Source organism: Staurois parvus, unplaced genomic scaffold, assembly GCF_062004578.1.
Source record: "Staurois parvus isolate SC_StPar_1 unplaced genomic scaffold, SC_StPar_1.0 ptg000191l, whole genome shotgun sequence".
Taxonomy (NCBI): domain Eukaryota; kingdom Metazoa; phylum Chordata; class Amphibia; order Anura; family Ranidae; genus Staurois; species Staurois parvus.
In genome coordinates, this window is record NW_028317987.1 from 6,067 (window position 1) to 28,823 (window position 22,757).

The 22,757-nt window shown below is 53.4% G+C and overlaps 1 protein-coding gene across 2 annotated transcripts; it reads right to left on the bottom strand.

Annotated features, from left to right (window-relative positions):
• Positions 1-348: 348 nt before the first annotated feature.
• On the bottom strand, positions 349-22,757 carry LOC149461814 (uncharacterized). 2 transcript variants are annotated; one of them, XM_089677616.1, is made up of 5 exons: positions 22,591-22,757; positions 15,125-15,217; positions 14,901-15,035; positions 11,589-12,119; positions 349-935 (listed from the first exon to the last, which is right to left on the bottom strand). In XM_089677616.1, the coding sequence occupies exons 1-5, from the start codon at positions 22,622-22,624 to the stop codon at positions 394-396; spliced, it is 1,335 nt and encodes a 444-aa protein (XP_089533742.1). In that variant the 5' UTR covers positions 22,625-22,757; the 3' UTR covers positions 349-393. The 2 variants fall into 2 exon arrangements, with proteins under 2 accessions (XP_089533742.1, XP_089533743.1); XM_089677617.1 differs by having other exon boundaries at positions 22,618-22,750.

Sequence of the window (22,757 nt, forward strand, 5' to 3'; positions counted from 1 at the left end):
CCGGCACACACATTGGTCTCTCCCCGATATCCCTCCTCCCACACACACATTGGTCTCTCCCCGGTATCCCTCCTCCAGCACACACATTGGTCTCTCCCTGGTATCCCTCCTCCAGCACATACCCCTGTCCCCAGTATCGCCCTCTCAGCACCCAATATATCTGCTTTAACCTCTCAGCACCTCCTCTGCTCATGTGCATCCATCTCTCAGCTGTCAGCACATGTGCAATAACCCCTCAGCTGCCAGTCTCAGGGACATATACAATCATGTAATTTTGTGTAGCTGTAATTGAATCAGAGTGTAAGCTCCTGTGGTGCAGTCACACACGGAAATACAGGGGTTCCAATATTTAACCTCATACAAAGCTTTTATTATACTGTAGTCAGTAATGTCTCATGATTTCCCACGACTCTTCTTTGCTGGATTGGAGGCACTGTGTGAGCGTCGTCCTCTGCCTCGGCCAGGTCTGCCACGCCCAATATGGGCACCAGCTGGCATAGTGGTGGGTAGGGTAGAGGACTGTCCATTGGCCCCAGGCTGATTGTCTGGCCGAGGCATGCTGGCTACTTGCTGAATGATGTGAACCAGCTGCTGGAAGCCACTTTGCATGTTAGTAGAAAGATTCCTTAGAATGACATTTGTCTGCCTCAGCGTGGCTGTCTGGGCCTTTACGCAGGCTGAGAGCTGGCGGAGCGAACGTTCTAGAGTTGTATCTGCCTGGTGAGGGTCTAGATCGTTCTGTGATGGAACGGAGCTGGACTGCTGGGAGTCACATTGGGCTTCAGAAATGTCCCCATTTTCTTGGCTATCCTGGTCACTGAACAGGTCATATTTCTCTGTGGTGGCCAGAGAGGTCTCCTCCGCCATGTCCTCCTTCCCCGGTGCGCAGTCCACTTTCCGTCCGCCATCATTCAGGCTCCGTCTGATGGGAAGTGCTAAGGAAAGAAGAGCAATAGTTAGACTTTGTCCATTACTAAAAGGGAACTCTGAACTCTACCCCCACCAACCTACCACCACCCCCCCCCCCCACGCATGATAAGAGCTAAGAAGGCCTTCTACCTTTCCAACTCTTAGTGCAAGTCTTCCCTATTCACTTCTACCACAGCTAATGGTTTGTGTCTGTTCATCAACATCATCAGCAGACAGACTGCTGGTACACCGAGGTCTAATAACCCCCCTGGAATGTACGACAAGCCAAAGGGTGAAGGAGGATAGCCCGGGGATGTGAGAGCTGCTCCATGTCACGGAATAGACATTCATCTAAAGAGGTCCTATACTGAAAACCCCCCCATGGAGTAAGGAGCCATCCCCTACAATGTGTACAATGATCAGCCGAACATAACTCTTCCAGAGACCCCGTCCATGATGTGAGGAGCCTTCCCCCAACATAGTGTACAATGATCAGCCGAACTCTTCCAGAGACCCCGTCCATGATGTGAGGAGCCTTCCCCCAACATAGTGTACAATGATCAGCCGAACATAACTCTTCCAGAGACCCCGTCCATGATGTGAGGAGCCTTCCCCCAACATAGTGTACAATGATCAGCCGAACATAACTCTTCCAGAGACCTCGTCCATGATGTGAGGAGCCTTCCCCCAACATAGTGTACAATGATCAGCCGAACATAACTCTTCCAGAGACCCCGTCCATGATGTGCGGAGCCTTCCCCCAACATAGTGTACAATGATCAGCCGAACTCTTCCAGAGACCCCGTCCATGATGTGAGGAGCCTTCCCCCAACATAGTGTACAATGATCAGCCGAACATAACTCTTCCAGAGACCCCGTCCATGATGTGAGGAGCCTTCCCCCAACATAGTGTACAATGATCAGCCGAACATAACTCTTCCAGAGACCTCGTCCATGATGTGAGGAGCCTTCCCCCAACATAGTGTACAATGATCAGCCGAACATAACTCTTCCAGAGACTCCGTCCATGATGTGCGGAGCCTTCCCCCAACATAGTGTACAATGATCAGCCGAACTCTTCCAGAGACCCCGTCCATGATGTGAGGAGCCTTCCCCCAACATAGTGTACAATGATCAGCCGAACATAACTCTTCCAGAGACCCCGTCCATGATGTGAGGAGCCTTCCCCTAACAAAGTGTACAATGATCAGCCGAACATAACTCTTCCAGAGACCCCGTCCATGATGTGAGGAGCCTTCCCCCAACATAGTGTACAATGATCAGCCGAACGTAACTCTTCCAGAGACCCCGTCCATGATGTGAGGAGCATTTCCCCAACATAGTGTACAATGATCAACCGAACATAACTCTTCCAGAGACCCCGTCCATGATGTGAGGAGCCTTCCCCCAACATAGTGTACAATGATCAGCCGTACATAACTCTTCCAGAGACCCCGTCCATGATGTGAGGAGCCTTCCCCCAACATAGTGTACAATGATCAGCCGTACATAACTCTTCTAGAGACCCCGTCCATGATGTGAGGAGTCTTCCCCCAACATAGTGTACAATGATCAGCCGAACTCTTCCAGAGACCCCGTCCATGATGTGAGGAGCCTTCCCCCAACATAGTGTACAATGATCAGCCGAACTCTTCCAGAGACCCCGTCCATGATGTGAGGAGCCTTCCCCCAACATAGTGTACAATGATCAGCCGAACATAACTCTTCCAGAGACCCCGTCCATGATGTGAGGAGCCTTCCCCCAACATAGTGTACAATGATCAGCCGAACATAACTCTTCCAGAGACCCCGTCCATGATGTGAGGAGCCTTCCCCCAACATAGTGTACAATGATCAGCCGAACTCTTCCAGAGACCCCGTCCATGATGTGAGGAGCCTTCCCCCAACATAGTGTACAATGATCAGCCGAACGTAACTCTTCCAGAGACCCCGTCCATGATGTGAGGAGCCTTCCCCCAACAAAGTGTACAATGATCAGCCGAACTCTTCCAGAGACCCCGTCCATGATGTGAGGAGCCTTCCCCCAACAAAGTGTACAATGATCAGCCAAACTCTTCCAGAGACCCCGTCCATGATGTGAGGAGCCTTCCCCCAACATAGTGTACAATGATCAGCCGAACATAACTCTTCCAGAGACCCCGTCCATGATGTGAGGAGCCTTCCCCCAACATAGTGTACAATGATCAGCCGAACTCTTCCAGAGACCCCGTCCATGATGTGAGGAGCCTTCCCCCAACATAGTGTACAATGATCAGCCGAACATAACTCTTCCAGAGACCCCGTCCATGATGTGAGGAGCCTTCCCCCAACATAGTGTACAATGATCAGCCGAACATAACTCTTCCAGAGACCCCGTCCATGATGTGAGGAGCCTTCCCCCAACATAGTGTACAATGATCAGCCGAACATAACTCTTCCAGAGACCCCGTCCATGATGTGAGGAGCCTTCCCCCAACATAGTGTACAATGATCAGCCGAACATAACTCTTCCAGAGACCCCGTCCATGATGTGAGGAGCATTTCCCCAACATAGTGTACAATGATCAGCCGAACATAACTCTTCCAGAGACCCCGTCCATGATGTGAGGAGCCTTCCCCCAACATAGTGTACAATGATCAGCCGAACATAACTCTTCCAGAGACCCCGTCCATGATGTGAGGAGCCTTCCCCCAACATAGTGTACAATGATCAGCCGAACATAACTCTTCCAGAGACCCCGTCCATGATGTGAGGAGCCTTCCCCCAACATAGTGTACAATGATCAGCCGAACGTAACTCTTCCAGAGACCCCGTCCATGATGTGAGGAGCTTTCCCCCAACATAGTGTACAATGATCAGCCGAACATAACTCTTCCAGAGACCCCGTCCATGATGTGAGGAGCCTTCCCCCAACATAGTGTACAATGATCTGCCGTACATAACTCTTCCAGAGACCCCGTCCATGATGTGAGGAGCCTTCCCCCAACATAGTGTACAATGATCAGCCGAACTCTTCCAGAGACCCCGTCCATGATGTGAGGAGCATTTCCCCAACATAGTGTACAATGATCAGCCGAACATAACTCTTCCAGAGACCCCGTCCATGATGTGAGGAGCCTTCCCCCAACATAGTGTACAATGATCAGCCGAACATAACTCTTCCAGAGACCCCGTCCATGATGTGAGGAGCCTTCCCCCAACATAGTGTACAATGATCAGCCGAACTCTTCCAGAGACCCCGTCCATGATGTGAGGAGCATTTCCCCAACATAGTGTACAATGATCAGCCGAACATAACTCTTCCAGAGACCCCGTCCATGATGTGAGGAGCCTTCCCCCAACATAGTGTACAATGATCAGCCGAACGTAACTCTTCCAGAGACCCCGTCCATGATGTGAGGAGCCTTCCCCCAACATAGTGTACAATGATCTGCCGTACATAACTCTTCCAGAGACCCCATCCATGATGTGAGGAGCCTTCCCCCAACATAGTGTACAATGATCAGCCGAACATAACTCTTCCAGAGACCCCGTCCATGATGTGAGGAGCCTTCCCCCAACAAAGTGTACAATGATCAGCCGAACTCTTCCAGAGACCCCGTCCATGATGTGAGGAGCCTTCCCCCAACATAGTGTACAATGATCAGCCGAACATAACTCTTCCAGAGACCCTGTCCATGATGTGAGGAGCCTTCCCCCAACATAGTGTACAATGATCAGCCGAACATAACTCTTCCAGAGACCCCATCCATTATGTGAGGAGCCTTCCCCCAACATAGTGTACAATGATCAGCCGAACTCTTCCAGAGACCCCGTCCATGATGTGAGGAGCCTTCCCCCAACATAGTGTACAATGATCAGCCGAACTCTTCCAGAGACCCCGTCCATGATGTGAGGAGCATTTCCCCAACATAGTGTACAATGATCAGCCGAACATAACTCTTCCAGAGACCCCGTCCATGATGTGAGGAGCCTTCCCCCAACATAGTGTACAATGATCAGCCGAACGTAACTCTTCCAGAGACCCCGTCCATGATGTGAGGAGCCTTCCCCCAACATAGTGTACAATGATCTGCCGTACATAACTCTTCCAGAGACCCCGTCCATGATGTGAGGAGCCTTCCCCCAACATAGTGTACAATGATCAGCCGAACATAACTCTTCCAGAGACCCCGTCCATGATGTGAGGAGCCTTCCCCCAACATAGTGTACAATGATCAGCCGAACGTAACTCTTCCAGAGACCCCGTCCATGATGTGAGGAGCTTTCCCCCAACATAGTGTACAATGATCAGCCGAACATAACTCTTCCAGAGACCCCGTCCATGATGTGAGGAGCCTTCCCCCAACATAGTGTACAATGATCTGCCGTACATAACTCTTCCAGAGACCCCGTCCATGATGTGAGGAGCCTTCCCCCAACATAGTGTACAATGATCAGCCGAACTCTTCCAGAGACCCCGTCCATGATGTGAGGAGCATTTCCCCAACATAGTGTACAATGATCAGCCGAACATAACTCTTCCAGAGACCCCGTCCATGATGTGAGGAGCCTTCCCCCAACATAGTGTACAATGATCAGCCGAACATAACTCTTCCAGAGACCCCGTCCATGATGTGAGGAGCCTTCCCCCAACATAGTGTACAATGATCAGCCGAACTCTTCCAGAGACCCCGTCCATGATGTGAGGAGCATTTCCCCAACATAGTGTACAATGATCAGCCGAACATAACTCTTCCAGAGACCCCGTCCATGATGTGAGGAGCCTTCCCCCAACATAGTGTACAATGATCAGCCGAACGTAACTCTTCCAGAGACCCCGTCCATGATGTGAGGAGCCTTCCCCCAACATAGTGTACAATGATCAGCCGAACATAACTCTTCCAGAGACCCCATCCATTATGTGAGGAGCCTTCCCCCAACATAGTGTACAATGATCTGCCGTACATAACTCTTCCAGAGACCCCGTCCATGATGTGAGGAGCCTTCCCCCAACAAAGTGTACAATGATCAGCCGAACTCTTCCAGAGACCCCGTCCATGATGTGAGGAGCCTTCCCCCAACATAGTGTACAATGATCAGCCGAACATAACTCTTCCAGAGACCCTGTCCATGATGTGAGGAGCCTTCCCCCAACATAGTGTACAATGATCAGCCGAACATAACTCTTCCAGAGACCCCATCCATTATGTGAGGAGCCTTCCCCCAACATAGTGTACAATGATCAGCCGAACTCTTCCAGAGACCCCGTCCATGATGTGAGGAGCCTTCCCCCAACATAGTGTACAATGATCAGCCGAACTCTTCCAGAGACCCCGTCCATGATGTGAGGAGCATTTCCCCAACATAGTGTACAATGATCAGCCGAACATAACTCTTCCAGAGACCCCGTCCATGATGTGAGGAGCCTTCCCCCAACATAGTGTACAATGATCAGCCGAACGTAACTCTTCCAGAGACCCCGTCCATGATGTGAGGAGCCTTCCCCCAACATAGTGTACAATGATCTGCCGTACATAACTCTTCCAGAGACCCCGTCCATGATGTGAGGAGCCTTCCCCCAACATAGTGTACAATGATCAGCCGAACATAACTCTTCCAGAGACCCCGTCCATGATGTGAGGAGCCTTCCCCCAACATAGTGTACAATGATCTGCCGTACATAACTCTTCCAGAGACCCCGTCCATGATGTGAGGAGCCTTCCCCCAACATAGTGTACAATGATCAGCCGAACTCTTCCAGAGACCCCGTCCATGATGTGAGGAGCATTTCCCCAACATAGTGTACAATGATCAGCCGAACATAACTCTTCCAGAGACCCCGTCCATGATGTGAGGAGCCTTCCCCCAACATAGTGTACAATGATCAGCCGAACATAACTCTTCCAGAGACCCCGTCCATGATGTGAGGAGCCTTCCCCCAACATAGTGTACAATGATCAGCCGAACTCTTCCAGAGACCCCGTCCATGATGTGAGGAGCATTTCCCCAACATAGTGTACAATGATCAGCCGAACATAACTCTTCCAGAGACCCCGTCCATGATGTGAGGAGCCTTCCCCCAACATAGTGTACAATGATCAGCCGAACGTAACTCTTCCAGAGACCCCGTCCATGATGTGAGGAGCCTTCCCCCAACATAGTGTACAATGATCTGCCGTACATAACTCTTCCAGAGACCCCGTCCATGATGTGAGGAGCCTTCCCCCAACATAGTGTACAATGATCAGCCGAACATAACTCTTCCAGAGACCCCGTCCATGATGTGAGGAGCCTTCCCCCAACAAAGTGTACAATGATCAGCCGAACTCTTCCAGAGACCCCGTCCATGATGTGAGGAGCCTTCCCCCAACATAGTGTACAATGATCAGCCGAACATAACTCTTCCAGAGACCCTGTCCATGATGTGAGGAGCCTTCCCCCAACATAGTGTACAATGATCAGCCGAACATAACTCTTCCAGAGACCCCATCCATTATGTGAGGAGCCTTCCCCCAACATAGTGTACAATGATCAGCCGAACTCTTCCAGAGACCCCGTCCATGATGTGAGGAGCCTTCCCCCAACATAGTGTACAATGATCAGCCGAACTCTTCCAGAGACCCCGTCCATGATGTGAGGAGCATTTCCCCAACATAGTGTACAATGATCAGCCGAACATAACTCTTCCAGAGACCCCGTCCATGATGTGAGGAGCCTTCCCCCAACATAGTGTACAATGATCAGCCGAACGTAACTCTTCCAGAGACCCCGTCCATGATGTGAGGAGCCTTCCCCCAACATAGTGTACAATGATCTGCCGTACATAACTCTTCCAGAGACCCCGTCCATGATGTGAGGAGCCTTCCCCCAACATAGTGTACAATGATCAGCCGAACATAACTCTTCCAGAGACCCCGTCCATGATGTGAGGAGCCTTCCCCCAACAAAGTGTACAATGATCAGCCGAACTCTTCCAGAGACCCCGTCCATGATGTGAGGAGCCTTCCCCCAACATAGTGTACAATGATCAGCCGAACTCTTCCAGAGACCCCGTCCATGATGTGAGGAGCATTTCCCCAACATAGTGTACAATGATCAGCCGAACATAACTCTTCCAGAGACCCCGTCCATGATGTGAGGAGCCTTCCCCCAACAAAGTGTACAATGATCAGCCGAACTCTTCCAGAGACCCCGTCCATGATGTGAGGAGCCTTCCCCCAACATAGTGTACAATGATCAGCCGAACTCTTCCAGAGACCCCGTCCATGATGTGAGGAGCCTTCCCCCAACATAGTGTACAATGATCAGCCGAACTCTTCCAGAGACCCCGTCCATGATGTGAGGAGCATTTCCCCAACATAGTGTACAATGATCAGCCGAACATAACTCTTCCAGAGACCCCTTCCATGATGTGAGGAGCCTTCCCCCAACATAGTGTACAATGATCAGCCGAACGTAACTCTTCCAGAGACCCCGTCCATGATGTGAGGAGCCTTCCCCCAACATAGTGTACAATGATCTGCCGTACATAACTCTTCCAGAGACCCCGTCCATGATGTGAGGAGCCTTCCCCCAACATAGTGTACAATGATCAGCCGAACTCTTCCAGAGACCCCGTCCATGATGTGAGGAGCCTTCCCCCAACATAGTGTACAATGATCAGCCGAACGTAACTCTTCCAGAGACCCCGTCCATGATGTGAGGAGCCTTCCCCCAACATAGTGTACAATGATCAGCCGAACATAACTCTTCCAGAGGCCCCGTCCATGATGTGAGGAGCCTTCCCCCAACAAAGTGTACAATGATCAGCCGAACATAACTCTTCCAGAGACCCCGTCCATGATGTGAGGAGCATTTCCCCAACATAGTGTACAATGATCAACCGAACATAACTCTTCCAGAGACCCCGTCCATGATGTGAGGAGCCTTCTCCCAACATAGTGTACAATGATCAGCCGAACGTAACTCTTCCAGAGACCCCGTCCATGATGTGAGGAGCCTTCCCCCAACATAGTGTACAATGATCAGCCGTACATAACTCTTCCAGAGACCCCGTCCATGATGTGAGGAGCCTTCCCCCAACATAGTGTACAATGATCAGCCGTACATAACTCTTCTAGAGACCCCGTCCATGATGTGAGGAGTCTTCCCCCAACATAGTGTACAATGATCAGCCGAACTCTTCCAGAGACCCCGTCCATGATGTGAGGAGCCTTCCCCCAACATAGTGTACAATGATCAGCCGAACTCTTCCAGAGACCCCGTCCATGATGTGAGGAGCCTTCCCCCAACAAAGTGTACAATGATCAGCCGTACATAACTCTTCCAGAGACCCTGTCCATGATGTGAGGAGCCTTCCCCCAACATAGTGTACAATGATCAGCCGAACTCTTCCAGAGACCCCGTCCATGATGTGAGGAGCCTTCCCCCAACATAGTGTACAATGATCAGCCGAACATAACTCTTCCAGAGACCCCGTCCATGATGTGAGGAGCCTTCCCCCAACATAGTGTACAATAATCAGCCGAACATAACTCTTCCAGAGACCCCGTCCATGATGTGAGGAGCCTTCCCCCAACATAGTGTACAATGATCAGCCGAACATAACTCTTCCAGAGACCCCGTCCATGATGTGAGGAGCCTTCCCCCAACATAGTGTACAATGATCAGCCGAACATAACTCTTCCAGAGACCCCGTCCATGATGTGAGGAGCCTTCCCCCAACATAGTGTACAATGATCAGCCGAACATAACTCTTCCAGAGACCCCGTCCATGATGTGAGGAGCATTCCCCCAACATAGTGTACAATGATCAGCCGAACTCTTCCAGAGACCCCGTCCATGATGTGAGGAGCCTTCCCCCAACATAGTGTACAATGATCAGCCGAACATAACTCTTCCAGAGACCCCATCCATGATGTGAGGAGCCTTCCCCCAACATAGTGTACAATGATCAGCCGAACATAACTCTTCCAGAGACCCCGTCCATGATGTGAGGAGCCTTCCCCCAACATAGTGTACAATGATCAGCCGAACTCTTCCAGAGACCCCGTCCATGATGCGAGGAGCCTTCCCCCAACATAGTGTACAATGATCAGCCGAACTCTTCCAGAGACCCCGTCCATGATGTGAGGAGCATTTCCCCAACATAGTGTACAATGATCAGCCAAACATAACTCTTCCAGAGACCTCGTCCATGATGTGAGGAGCCTTCCCCCAACATAGTGTACAATGATCAGCCGTACATAACTCTTCCAGAGACCCCGTCCATGATGTGAGGAGCCTTCCCCCAACATAGTGTACAATGATCAGCCGAACATAACTCTTCCAGAGACCCCATCCATGATGTGAGGAGCATTCCCCCAACATAGTGTACAATGATCAGCCGAACTCTTCCAGAGACCCCGTCCATGATGTGAGGAGCCTTCCCCCAACATAGTGTACAATGATCAGCCGAACATAACTCTTCCAGAGACCCCGTCCATGATGTGAGGAGCCTTCCCCCAACATAGTGTACAATGATCAGCCGAACTCTTCCAGAGACCCCGTCCATGATGTGAGGAGCCTTCCCCCAACAAAGTGTACAATGATCAGCCGAACTCTTCCAGAGACCCCGTCCATGATGTGAGGAGCCTTCCCCCAACATAGTGTACAATGATCAGCCGAACATAACTCTTCCAGAGACCCCGTCCATGATGTGAGGAGCCTTCCCCCAACATAGTGTACAATGATCAGCCGAACATAACTCTTCCAGAGACCCCGTCCATGATGTGAGGAGCCTTCCCCCAACATAGTGTACAATGATCAGCCGAACATAACTCTTCCAGAGACCCCGTCCATGATGTGAGGAGCCTTCCCCCAACATAGTGTACAATGATCAGCCGTACACAGCTGTTCAACAAACCCCCTGCACTGATATCAGGATGGAGACCACCAGGGTGACTCTAACCTTATCTTCTCCTTCCTCTACCCCCTGCACAGATATCTGAATGGAGATCACCAGGAGTGACTCAACCCTCTCTTCTCTTTCCTCTACCTCTGTACACCAATATCTGGATGGAGACCACCAGGGGTGACTCTGACCCTCTCTTCTGCTTCCATTGATATGTGGATGGAGACCTCCAGGAGTGACTATCCCTCTCTTCTCTTTCCTCTACCTCCCTACACCGATCTCTGGATGGAGACAACCAGGGGTGATTATCCCTCTCTTCTCTTTCCTCTACCTCCCTACACCGATATCTGGATGGAGACCACCAGGGATGACTCTGATCCTCTCTTCCCCTTCCACTGATATCTGGATGGAGACCACCAGGGATGACTCTGATCCTCTCTTCCCCTTCCATTGATATCTGGATGGAGACCACCAGGGATGACTCTGATCCTCTCTTCCCCTTCCATTGATATCTGGATGGAGACCACCAGGGATGACTCTGATCCTCTCTTCCCCTTCCATTGATATCTGGATGGAGACCACCAGGGATGACTCTGATCCTCTCTTCCCCTTCCATTGATATCTGGATGGAGACCACCAGGGATGACTCTGATCCTCTCTTCCCCTTCCATTGATATCTGGATGGAGACCTCAATGAGTGACTCTAACCCTCTATTTTCCTTCCGCTGATATCTGGATGGAGACCACCAGGGGTGACTCTGACCCTCTCTTCCCCTTCTACTGATATCTGAATGGCTTTCTCACCTTCACATGGGGTCAGTGTGTGAGCCGAGTCCTCCTCATCGCTCACAGCTGGGGAGTCCACCTCTTCATTCAAGCTGAGGGCCATCTTGCTTGACATGAGACTCAGCATGTGTTTCTCGTATGGCCAGAAGAAGACATTGACTTGCTTCCCTCCTCTCTGTTTGGTCAGTTTCTCCTTCACCTTCTTCTTGATGTCGGAGTACCTCTTCTTACACTGAGCCACGGTGCGTGTATGGTGGGAGACGCTGTTCACCGCGGCCACGATGTCCCTCCAGATCTCCTTCTTCTCCGCCGCCGAGGTTCCCGTGATCAGTCTGCCCAGAATCTTCTCATAATTCTCAGAGATTTTCTTCACCAGGACATTGTTCTCCCGATCGCTGAACTTCACGTTCCTCAGCCGTTCCTTTTCCAGGAACCGCGCCGTTTCTCCGCGTCTCGGCCGAGACAAAACCATCCCAGGATGCCTACGCTGCCGGTCAGCACTGAAACGGTGAGATGGAGTCACGTATGCCGAGATCCCTGACGATGCTCCTGCATGAGATATATAGAGAAAGTCAGGACACGGGATGTATAATACACAGAACAGGATCGTAGGAGGTCAGGACACGGGATGTATAATACACAGAACAGGATCATAGGAGGTCAGGACACGGGATGTATAATACACAGAACAGGATCATAGGAGGTCAGGACACGGGATGTATAATACACAGAACAGGTTCATAGGAGGTCAGGACACGGGATGTATAATACACAGAACAGGATCATAGGAGGTCAGGACACGGGATGTATAATACACAGAACAGGATCATAGGAGGTCAGGACACGGGATGTATAATACACAGAACAGGATCATAGGAGGTCAGGACACGGGATGTATAATACACAGAACAGGATCATAGGAGGTCAGGACACGGGATGTATAATACACAGAACAGGATCATAGGAGGTCAGGACACGGGATGTATAATACACAGAACAGGATCATAGGAGGTCAGGACACGGGATGTATAATACACAGAACAGGATCATAGGAGGTCAGGACACGGGATGTATAATACACAGAACAGGATCATAGGAGGTCAGGACACGGGATGTATAATACACAGAACAGGATCATAGGAGGTCAGGACACGGGATGTAAAATACACAGAACAGGATCATAGGAGGTCAGGACACGGGACCCACCGCACCAGGAGGAACCCGGGGCACACCGCACCAGGAGGAACCCGGGGCACACCGCACCAGGAGGAACCCGGGGCACACCGCACCAGGAGGAACCCGGGGCACACCGCACCAGGAGGAACCCGGGGCACACCGCTCCAGGAGGAACCCGGGGCACACCGCTCCAGGAGGAACCCGGGGCACACCGCTCCAGGAGGAACCCGGGGCACACCGCTCCAGGAGGAACCCGGGGCACACCGCACCAGGAGGAACCCGGGGCACACCGCACCAGGAGGAACCCGGGGCACACCGCACCAGGAGGAACCCGGGGCACACCGCACCAGGAGGAACCCGGGGCACACCGCACCAGGAGGAACCCGGGGCACACCGCACCAGGAGGAACCCGGGGCACACCGCACCAGGAGGAACCCGGGGCACACCGCACCAGGAGGAACCCGGGGCACACCGCACCAGGAGGAACCCGGGGCACACCGCACCAGGAGGAACCCGGGGCACACCGCACCAGGAGGAACCCGGGGCACACCGCACCAGGAGGAACCCAGGACCCCCTGCACCAGTGTAGGGTCTGACAATGGGTCCAAGGATTTCATCCCCATACCTAATGGCAGTCAGGGGGCCATTGTCCAGCCTGTAGAGGTCTGTGTGTCCCTCCATGGAGATGCCCCCCCAGACCATCACTGACCCACCACCACAACGGTCATACTGAACCATGTTACAGGCAGCAGAACGTTCTCCACGGCTTCTCCAGTCCCTTTCATGTCTGTCACATGTGCTCAGGGGGAACCTGCTCTCATCTGTGAAAAGCACAGGGTGCCAGTGGTGGACCTGCCAATTCTGGGGTTCAATGGCAAATGCCAATCCAGCTCTATGGTGCCGGGCAGTGAGCACAGGGCCCACTAGAGGACGTCGGGCCCTCAGGCCTCCCTCATGAAGTCTGTTTCTGATTGTTTGGTCAGAGATATTCACACCAGTGGCCTGCTGGAGGTCATTTTGTAGGGCTCTGGCAGGGCTCATCCTGTTCCTCCTCCACATAGGAGCAGATACTGGTCCTGCTGATGGGTTAAGGACCTTCTATGGTCCTGTCCAGCCCTCCTAGAGGAACTGCCTGTCTCCTGGAATCTCCTCCATGCTCGTCTCCTGGAATCTCCTCCGTGCTCTCCTCTCCCGGAATCTCCTCCATGCTCTCCTCTCCCGGAATCTCCTCCATGCTCTCGTCTCCTGGAATCTCCTCCATGCTCTCCTCTCCCGGAATCTCCTCCATGCTCTCGTCTCCTGGAATCTCCTCCATGCTCTCGTCTCCTGGAATCTCCTCCATGCTCTCGTCTCCCGGAATCTCCTCCATGCTCTTGTCTCCTGGAATCTCCTCCATGCTCTTGAGACTGTGCTGGGAGACACAGCACACCTTCTGGCAATGGCAGGTATTGATGTGCCATCCTGGAGGAGCTGGACTGCCTGTGTGACCTCTGTAGGGTCCAGGTATGGCCTCATGGTACCAGTAGTGACACTGACCCCGGCCAAATGCAGAACCAGTGAGAGACAGTCAGGGAAGATGAGGAGGAAAAAATGTCAGTGGCCTCCACCTGTAACACCATTCCTGTTTTGGGGGTCGTCTCATTGTTGCCCATCTAGTGCACCTGTTGGTGATTTCATTGACACCAAAGCAGCTGAAACTGATGAACAACCCCCTCTGCTACTTACCTGACCAGATCCTCTGCGACTTACCTGACCAGATCCTCTGCGACTTACCTGACCAGATCCTCTGCGACTTACCTGACCAGATCCTCTGCGACTTACCTGACCAGATCCTCTGCGACTTACCTGACCAGATCCTCTGCGACTTACCTGACCAGATCCTCTGCGACTTACCTGACCAGATCCTCTGCGACTTACCTGACCAGATCCTCTGCGACTTACCTGACCAGATCCTCTGCTACTTACCTGACCAGATCCATATCCCAAGAGGTTCATCGACTTGATGCGACTCGGATCACAAAGTCGCCCTGTCATTGGTCGGAGCCGTGTGTGGTCACTATGGTCTATTATACAGAATGCGGTCACACTATATGAGGTGTATACAGTAGAGTATGAGGTCACAGCTCAGGAATAAATCCCGTATACATCACTCACCCGGCTCGGTCCTGGACAGAAGGATGCGGTCTCGGGGAAGGGGCGGTCCCCACCTGGACACGTCCTCCTCTGGCTCCACCTTCATGATGAGGTCGGGGCCGGACTCTGGGCGTTCATACTGGATGCGGTCATTCTCTGTCACAGATAAAGAATGAGGAGGGGATGGATATGACACCCCGAGTATTACTCCTCCGCTGCCCCCCAATCTCTGCCTTTCCTCTTACCGGTTTTCATGCCGTCACTGACTTCACATCGATCTTTGTGCTCCGACTCCGCCAACGATTCACACTTCACCATCCGGATTTCTCCATAATGTCCTGAGGAAGGGAAGATACACCGAGTACTCAGTATACCAGAACAGCCAAAATACCCGCCTCTACCCCCCCAGTGTACCTACCTCTACCCCCCCCCCGCCCCAGTATACCCATCTCTACCCCCCATCCCCCCCCCGCCAATGATTCACACTTCACCATCCAGATTTCTCCATAATGTCCTGCGGAAGGGAAGATACACCGAGTACTCAGTATACCAGAACACCCAAAATACCCGCCTCTACCCCCCCAGTGTACCTACCTCTACCCCCCCAGTGTACCCACCTCTACCCCCCTCCCCCGCCAACGATTCACACTTCACCATCCGGATTTCTCCATAATGTCCTGAGGAAGGGAAGATACACCGAGTACTCAGTATACCAGAACAGCCAAAATACCCGCCTCTACCCCCCCAGTGTACCCACCTCTACCCCCCCAGTGTACCCACCTCTACCCCCCCCCCCCCCGCCCCAGTATACCCATCTCTACCCCCCATCCCCCCCCGCCAATGATTCACACTTCACCATCCGGATTTCTCCATAATGTCCTGAGGAAGGGAAGATACACCGAGTACTCAGTATACCAGAACAGCCAAAATACCCGCCTCTACCCCCCCAGTGTACCTACCTCTACCCCCCCAGTGTATCCACCTCTACCCCCCTCCCCCGCCAACGATTCACACTTCACCATCCGGATTTCTCCATAATGTCCTGAGGAAGGGAAGATACACCGAGTACTCAGTATACCAGAACAGCCAAAATACCCGCCTCTACCCCCCCAGTGTACCCACCTCTACCCCCCCCCCCCGCCCCAGTATACCCATCTCTACCCCCCATCCCCCCCCGCCAACGATTCACACTTCACCATCCGGATTTCTCCATAATGTCCTGAGGAAGGGAAGATACACCGAGTACTCAGTATACCAGAACAGCCAAAATACCCGCCTCTACCCCCCCAGTGTACCTACCTCTACCCCCCCCCCCCCCCCCGCCGCAGTATACCCATCTCTACCCCCCATCCCCCCCCCGCCAATGATTCACACTTCACCATCCAGATTTCTCCATAATGTCCTGCGGAAGGGAAGATACACCGAGTACTCAGTATACCAGAACACCCAAAATACCCGCCTCTACCCCCCCAGTGTACCTACCTCTACCCCCCCAGTGTACCCACCTCTACCCCCCTCCCCCGCCAACGATTCACACTTCACCATCCGGATTTCTCCATAATGTCCTGAGGAAGGGAAGATACACCGAGTACTCAGTATACCAGAACACCCAAAATACCCGCCTCTACCCCCCCAGTGTACCTACCTCTACCCTCCCAGTGTACCCACCTCTACCCCCCAGTATGCCAACCTCTACCCCCCAATATGCCAACCTCTACCCCACAGTATACCCAATAAAGCCCCCAGTATACCCACCTCGGCCCCCCCATTCCCATATACCCACCTTTACCCCCTAGTATACCCAACTCTACCTCCAGTATACCCAATATACCCACCTATACACCCAGTATACCCAATATACCCACCTCTACCCCACCAGTATACCTACCTCTACCTCCCAGTATGCCCACCTCTACCCCCAGTATACCAAATATACCCCCAGTATGCCCGCCTCTGCCCCCCAGTATACTCACATCTACCCCACCAGTATACCCACCTCTACCCTCAGTATACCCAATATACCCACCTAAACCCCCCCCCCCCCGTATACCCACCACTACCCCCAGTATACCCAACTCTACCCCCAGTATACCCAATATATCCACCTCTACCTCTCAGTATAACCACCTCAACCCCCCCGTATACCCACCTCTACCCCCACCCCCAGTATACCCACCTCTACCCCTCATATACCCACCTCCACCCAACAGTATACCCAATATACCCCCTTCTACCCCTCATTATATCTAATACACCCCCCTTCTACCCCTCCCAGTATACCTAATATACCAACCTCTACCCCTCACTATACCTAATACACCCCCTTCTACCCCCCCCATATACCCAATATGCCCACCTCTACCCCCCATATACCCAATATACACACCTCTACCCCCCCAATATACCCACCTCTACCCCTCAAAATATACCCCCTTCTACCCCCAAGTGTACCCAATATACCCCCTTACCCCTCAGTGTACCCCATGCACCCCCTCTTATCCCTGAGTGTACCCCATGCACCCCCTCTTACCCCTGAGTGTACCCCATGCACCCCCTCTTACCCCTGAGTGTACCCCATGCACCCCCTCTTACCCCTGAGTGTACCCCATGCACCCCCTCCTACACCTTTGGGCATTCGTGGGGGCGGTTGGTGATGGAATATTCATGGAGTCAGTCCTCTGCACTCTAATGTAAAGGGGCACTGTGATATAAAGGGGACTGCACTGCATTGATTACAGTGCCTCTTTACAGCTCAGATTCCTTTACATCACAGTGCCCCTAGAAATCTAATCACAGTGCCCCCTATATATTCAGCAAAGAGACATCCCTGTCCAGCAAAGAAACAACCCAATCCAGCAAAGAGACATCACCCCGTCCAGCAAAGAGACATTCCCCCCGTCCAGCATAGAGACATTCCCCCCCGTCCAGCAAAGAGACATTCCCCCCCGTCCAGCAAAGAGACATCCCCCCGTCCAGCAAAGAGACATCCCCCCCGTCCAGCAAAGAGACATCCCCCCCGTCCAGCAAAGAGACATCCCCCCCGTAAAGCAAAGAGACATCCCCCCGTAAAGCAAAGAGACATCCCCCCCGTAAAGCAAAGAGACATCCCCCCCGGTAAAGCAAAGAGACATCCCCCCCCATCCAGCAGAGACATCCCTCCCATCCAGCAAAGAGACATCCCCCCCCCCCCCCCATCCAGCAAAGAGACATCCCCCCATCCAGCAAAGAGACATCCCAATCCACCGCCTCTAGAGAGCGGAACTGTTTGGCTGTCACAATGTGCCAGCCGGTGAAGGAAAGAGGCTGCCATTTTCTCTTCAGTGCCACTGTGTCTGCAGCGGCTGTCCCGGGAGGTGTGTATGCTTGCCACAGGAGCCGTCTCTGTCTCTCCTCCTGTCAGCCCCGCTTTAGGTAGCCGAATATCGGGAGGTGAGCGGCGCTCGCCTCTGACCTCCTGCTGAGGAGCCCAGTCATCAACAGGCTGCTTTTCCTAGGCTCAGTGGCCCCGGCCCACCGGGTACATTGCCGCTGTGCCCTATGGCCAGTCCGGTCCTGGTATTAGCTCTCTGGCTGTTCTTAAATAGATGCCCCATGTGGAGCCCCATTTGGCCCCTGTGTGTGAGAAGGGCCCCAGCAGAGACTGACCCCCCCCTGTGCAGAATGTGAAAGCAGCACTGACCACGTCTCACCCCGCCCCCCTCAGTGCTGATTCTCTCTGTGCAGGGACCTGGGGTGAGGAATGATGGACAGAGTCAGCTTTCAGCCCTGGGTCACACTGCTGCAAACTGTCATGTGATTGGACACATCGCATTCAGTGATCGGCAATAGAACCGTTCTCATTGGTGCGACTCCGACTTCAGGGTGCAACTGGCATAGACATCTGTGCATGAAGTCACATGACATCAGTGTGGAGGAGGGCTAATCATCGCTCCATCCCACCAATGGGGATCATCACTCCTCCCACAACCCACCTGACTTCATAGAATGCTACATTTACAATGCTAAGGACCTGGAAACTGGGAGCCTCCAATCAGCTTCACTGTCCTCGGGATCTCCCTGATCCTCCAGGAACCTGGAAACTAGGAGCCTCCGATCAGCTTCACTGTCCTCGGGATCTCCCTGATCCTCCAGGTACCTGGGAGCCTCCGATCAGCTTCACTGTCCTCGGGATCTCCCTGATCCACCAGGAACCTGGGAGCCTCCAATCAGCTTCACTGTCCTCGGGATCTCCCTGATCCACCAGGAACCTGGAAACTGGGAGCCTCCAATCAGCTTCACTGTCCTCGGGATCTCCCTGATCCTCCAGGTACCTGGGAGCCTCCGATCAGCTTCACTGTCCTCGGGATCTCCCTGATCCACCAGGAACCTGGGAGCCTCCAATCAGCTTCACTGTCCTCGGGATCTCCCTGATCCACCAGGAACCTGGAAACTGGGAGCCTCCGATCAGCTTCACTGTCCTCGGGATCTCCCTGATCCACCAGGAACCTGGAAACTAGGAGCCTCCGATCAGCTTCACTGTCCTCGGGATCTTCCTGATCCACCAGGAACCTGGAAACTAGGAGCCTCCGATCAGCTTCACTGTCCTCGGGATCTCCCTGATCCACCAGGAACCTGGAAACTAGGAGCCTCCGATCAGCTTCACTGTCCTCGGGATCTCCCTGATCCTCCAGGAACCGGGATACTGGGAGCCACCGATCAGCTTCACTGTCCTCGGGATCTCCCTGATCCACCAGGAACCTGGAAACTGGGAGCCTCCGATCAGCTTCACTGTCCTCGGGATCTCCCTGATCCTCCAGGAACCTGGAAAGTGGGAGCCTCCGATCAGCTCCACTGTCCTCGGGATCTCCCTGATCCACCAGGAACCTGGAAACTGGGAGCCTCCAATCAGCTTCACTGTCCTCGGGATCTCCCTGATCCTCCAGGAACCTGGAAACTGGGAGCCTCCGATCAGCTTCACTGTCCTCGGGATCTCCCTGATCCACCAGGAACCTGGAAAGTGGGAGCCTCCGATCAGCTCCACTGTCCTCGGGATCTCCCTGATCCACCAGGAACCTGGAAACTGGGAGCCTCCAATCAGCTTCACTGTCCTCGGGATCTCCCTGATCCTCCAGGAACCTGGAAACTGGGAGCCTCCGATCAGCTTCACTGTCCTCGGGATCTCCCTGATCCACCAGGAACCTGGAAACTAGGAGCCTCCGATCAGCTTCACTGTCCTCGGGATCTCCCTGATCCTCCAGGAACCGGGATACTGGGAGCCACCGATCAGCTTCACTGTCCTCGGGATCTCCCTGATCCACCAGGAACCTGGAAACTGGGAGCCTCCGATCAGCTTCACTGTCCTCGGGATCTCCCTGATCCTCCAGGAACCTGGAAAGTGGGAGCCTCCGATCAGCTCCACTGTCCTCGGGATCTCCCTGATCCACCAGGAACCTGGAAACTGGGAGCCTCCAATCAGCTTCACTGTCCTCGGGATCTCCCTGATCCTCCAGGAACCTGGAAACTGGGAGCCTCCGATCAGCTTCACTGTCCTCGGGATCTCCCTGATCCACCAGGAACCTGGAAAGTGGGAGCCTCCGATCAGCTCCACTGTCCTCGGGATCTCCCTGATCCACCAGGAACCTGGAAACTGGGAGCCTCCAATCAGCTTCACTGTCCTCGGGATCTCCCTGATCCTCCAGGAACCTGGAAACTGGGAGCCTCCGATCAGCTTCACTGTCCTCGGGATCTCCCTGATCCTCCAGGAACCTGGAAAGTGGGAGCCTCCGATCAGCATCACTGTCCTCGGGATCTCCCTGATCCTCCAGGAACCTGGAAACTGGGAGCCTCCAATCAGCTTCACTGTCCTCGGGATCTCCCTGATCCTCCAGGAACCTGGAAACTGGGAGCCTCCGATCAGCTTCACTGTCCTCGGGATCTCCCTGATCCTCCAGGAACCTGGAAACTGAGAGCCTCCGATCAGCTTCACTGTCCTCGGGATCTCCCTGATCCACCAGGAACCTGGAAAGTGGGAGCCTCCGATCAGCTCCACTGTCCTCGGGATCTCCCTGATCCTCCAGGAACTTGGAAACTGGGAGCCTCCAATCAGCTTCACTGTCCCTGGAATCTCCCTGATCCTCCAGGAACCTGGAAACTGGGAGCCTCCGATCAGCTTCACTGTCCTCGGGATCTCCCTGATCCTCCAGGAACCTGGAAACTGGGAGCCTCCAATCAGCTTCACTGTCCCTGGAATCTCCATGATCCTCCAGGAACCTGGAAACTGGGAGCCTCCGATCAGCTTCACTGTCCCCGGGATCTCCCTGATCCTCCAGGAACCTGGAAACTGGGAGCCTCCGATCAGCTTCACTGTCCTCGGGATCTCCCTGATCCTCCAGGAAACTGGGAGCCTCCGATCAGCTTCACTGTCCTCGGGATCTCCCTGATCCTCCAGGAACCTGGAAACTGGGAGCCTTCGATCAGCTTCACTGTCCCTGGAATCTCCCTGATCCTCCAGGAACCTGGAAACTGGGAGCCTCCGATCAGCTTCACTGTCCTCGGGATCTCCCTGATCCACCTGGAAACTGGGAGCCTCCGATCAGCTTCACTGTCCTCGGGATCTCCCTGATCCACCAGGAACCTGGAAACTGGGAGCCTCCGATCAGCTTCACTGTCCTCGGGATCTCCCTTATCCACCAGGAACCTGGAAACTGGGAGCCTCCAATCAGCTTCACTGTCCCTGGAATCTCCCTGATCCTCCAGGAACCTGGAAACTGGGAGCCTCCGATCAGCTTCACTGTCCTCGGGATCTCCCTGATCCACCAGGAACCTGGAAACTGGGAGCCTCCGATCAGCTTCACTGTCCTCGGGATCTCCCTGATCCACCAGGAACCTGGAAACTGGGAGCCTCCGATCAGCTTCACTGTCCTCGGGATCTCCCTTATCCACCAGGAACCTGGAAACTGGGAGCCTCCAATCAGCTTCACTGTCCTCGGGATCTCCCTGATCCTCCAGGAACCTGGGAACCTCCTCCAATCAGCTCCACTGTCCCCAGGATCTGCCTTATCCTCCAGGAACCTGGAAACCTCTTCAGTTCAGCCTCACTATCTCTGCGATCTCCCTGAACCTCCCAGGAACCTGGAAACCTCCTCCGATCAGCTTCACTGTCCCTGGGATCTCCCTGATCCTCCAGGAACCTGGAAACTGGGAGCCTCCGATCAGCTTCACTGTCCTCGGGATCTCCCTGATCCTCCAGGAACCTGGAAACTGGGAGCCTCCGATCAGCTTCACTGTCCCCGGGATCTCCCTGATCCTCCAGGAACCTGGAAACTGGGAGCCTCCGATCAGCTTCACTGTCCTCGGGATCTCCCTGATCCACCAGGAACCTGGAAACAAGGAGCCTCCGATCAGCTTCACTGTCCCTGAGATCTCCCTGATCCTCCAATAAACCTGGAAACCTCCTCTGATCAGCTTCACTGTCCCCGGGATTTCCCGTGAGGTATAAATGGCTCAGATACCATCCTTATTATTGTCTGCTGAACTCCGCCCACAATTCACAACTCCGCCCACAATTCACAACTCCGCCCACAATTCACAATGTTTTATTGGGCTGCCAGATTGCCGAATATATTTGGTGTCTTTTAGGAAGAAGCAGAGTGGGAGGAGCCAGACTAGAGTGTGGGAGGAGCCTAACCAGATTGTGGCCAAACAGGAGGAAACCTTCAAGTTCAGTACCCACCTAGAGAACCTGAGAAGGAGAACTTGCCTTCCATCCTGATTGGTGCGTCAGGATCATGGAGCAGAGCCAGGACCTGGGATCAGAGGAAGCGGCTCACCAATCTGCAGGACAGGAGAGAGAATTCCACACATGTCATATATTCTCTACCACAAGAGGGTGATCCCCCC

What these genes read in the sequence shown, in the direction of transcription:
- LOC149461814 (XM_089677616.1), bottom strand. Translation starts at nt 22,624, where the DNA reads ATGGAAGGCAAGTTCTCCTTCTCAGGTTCTCTAG. An exon ending in CAGTGACGGCATGAAAACCG is followed by an intron (nt 15,036 to 15,124) that starts GTAAGAGGAAAG and finishes TATCTGTGACAG; the next exon opens with AGAATGACCGCATCCAGTAT. An exon ending in CACACTGACCCCATGTGAAG is followed by an intron (nt 936 to 11,588) that starts GTGAGAAAGCCA and finishes TTCTTTCCTTAG; the next exon opens with CACTTCCCATCAGACGGAGC.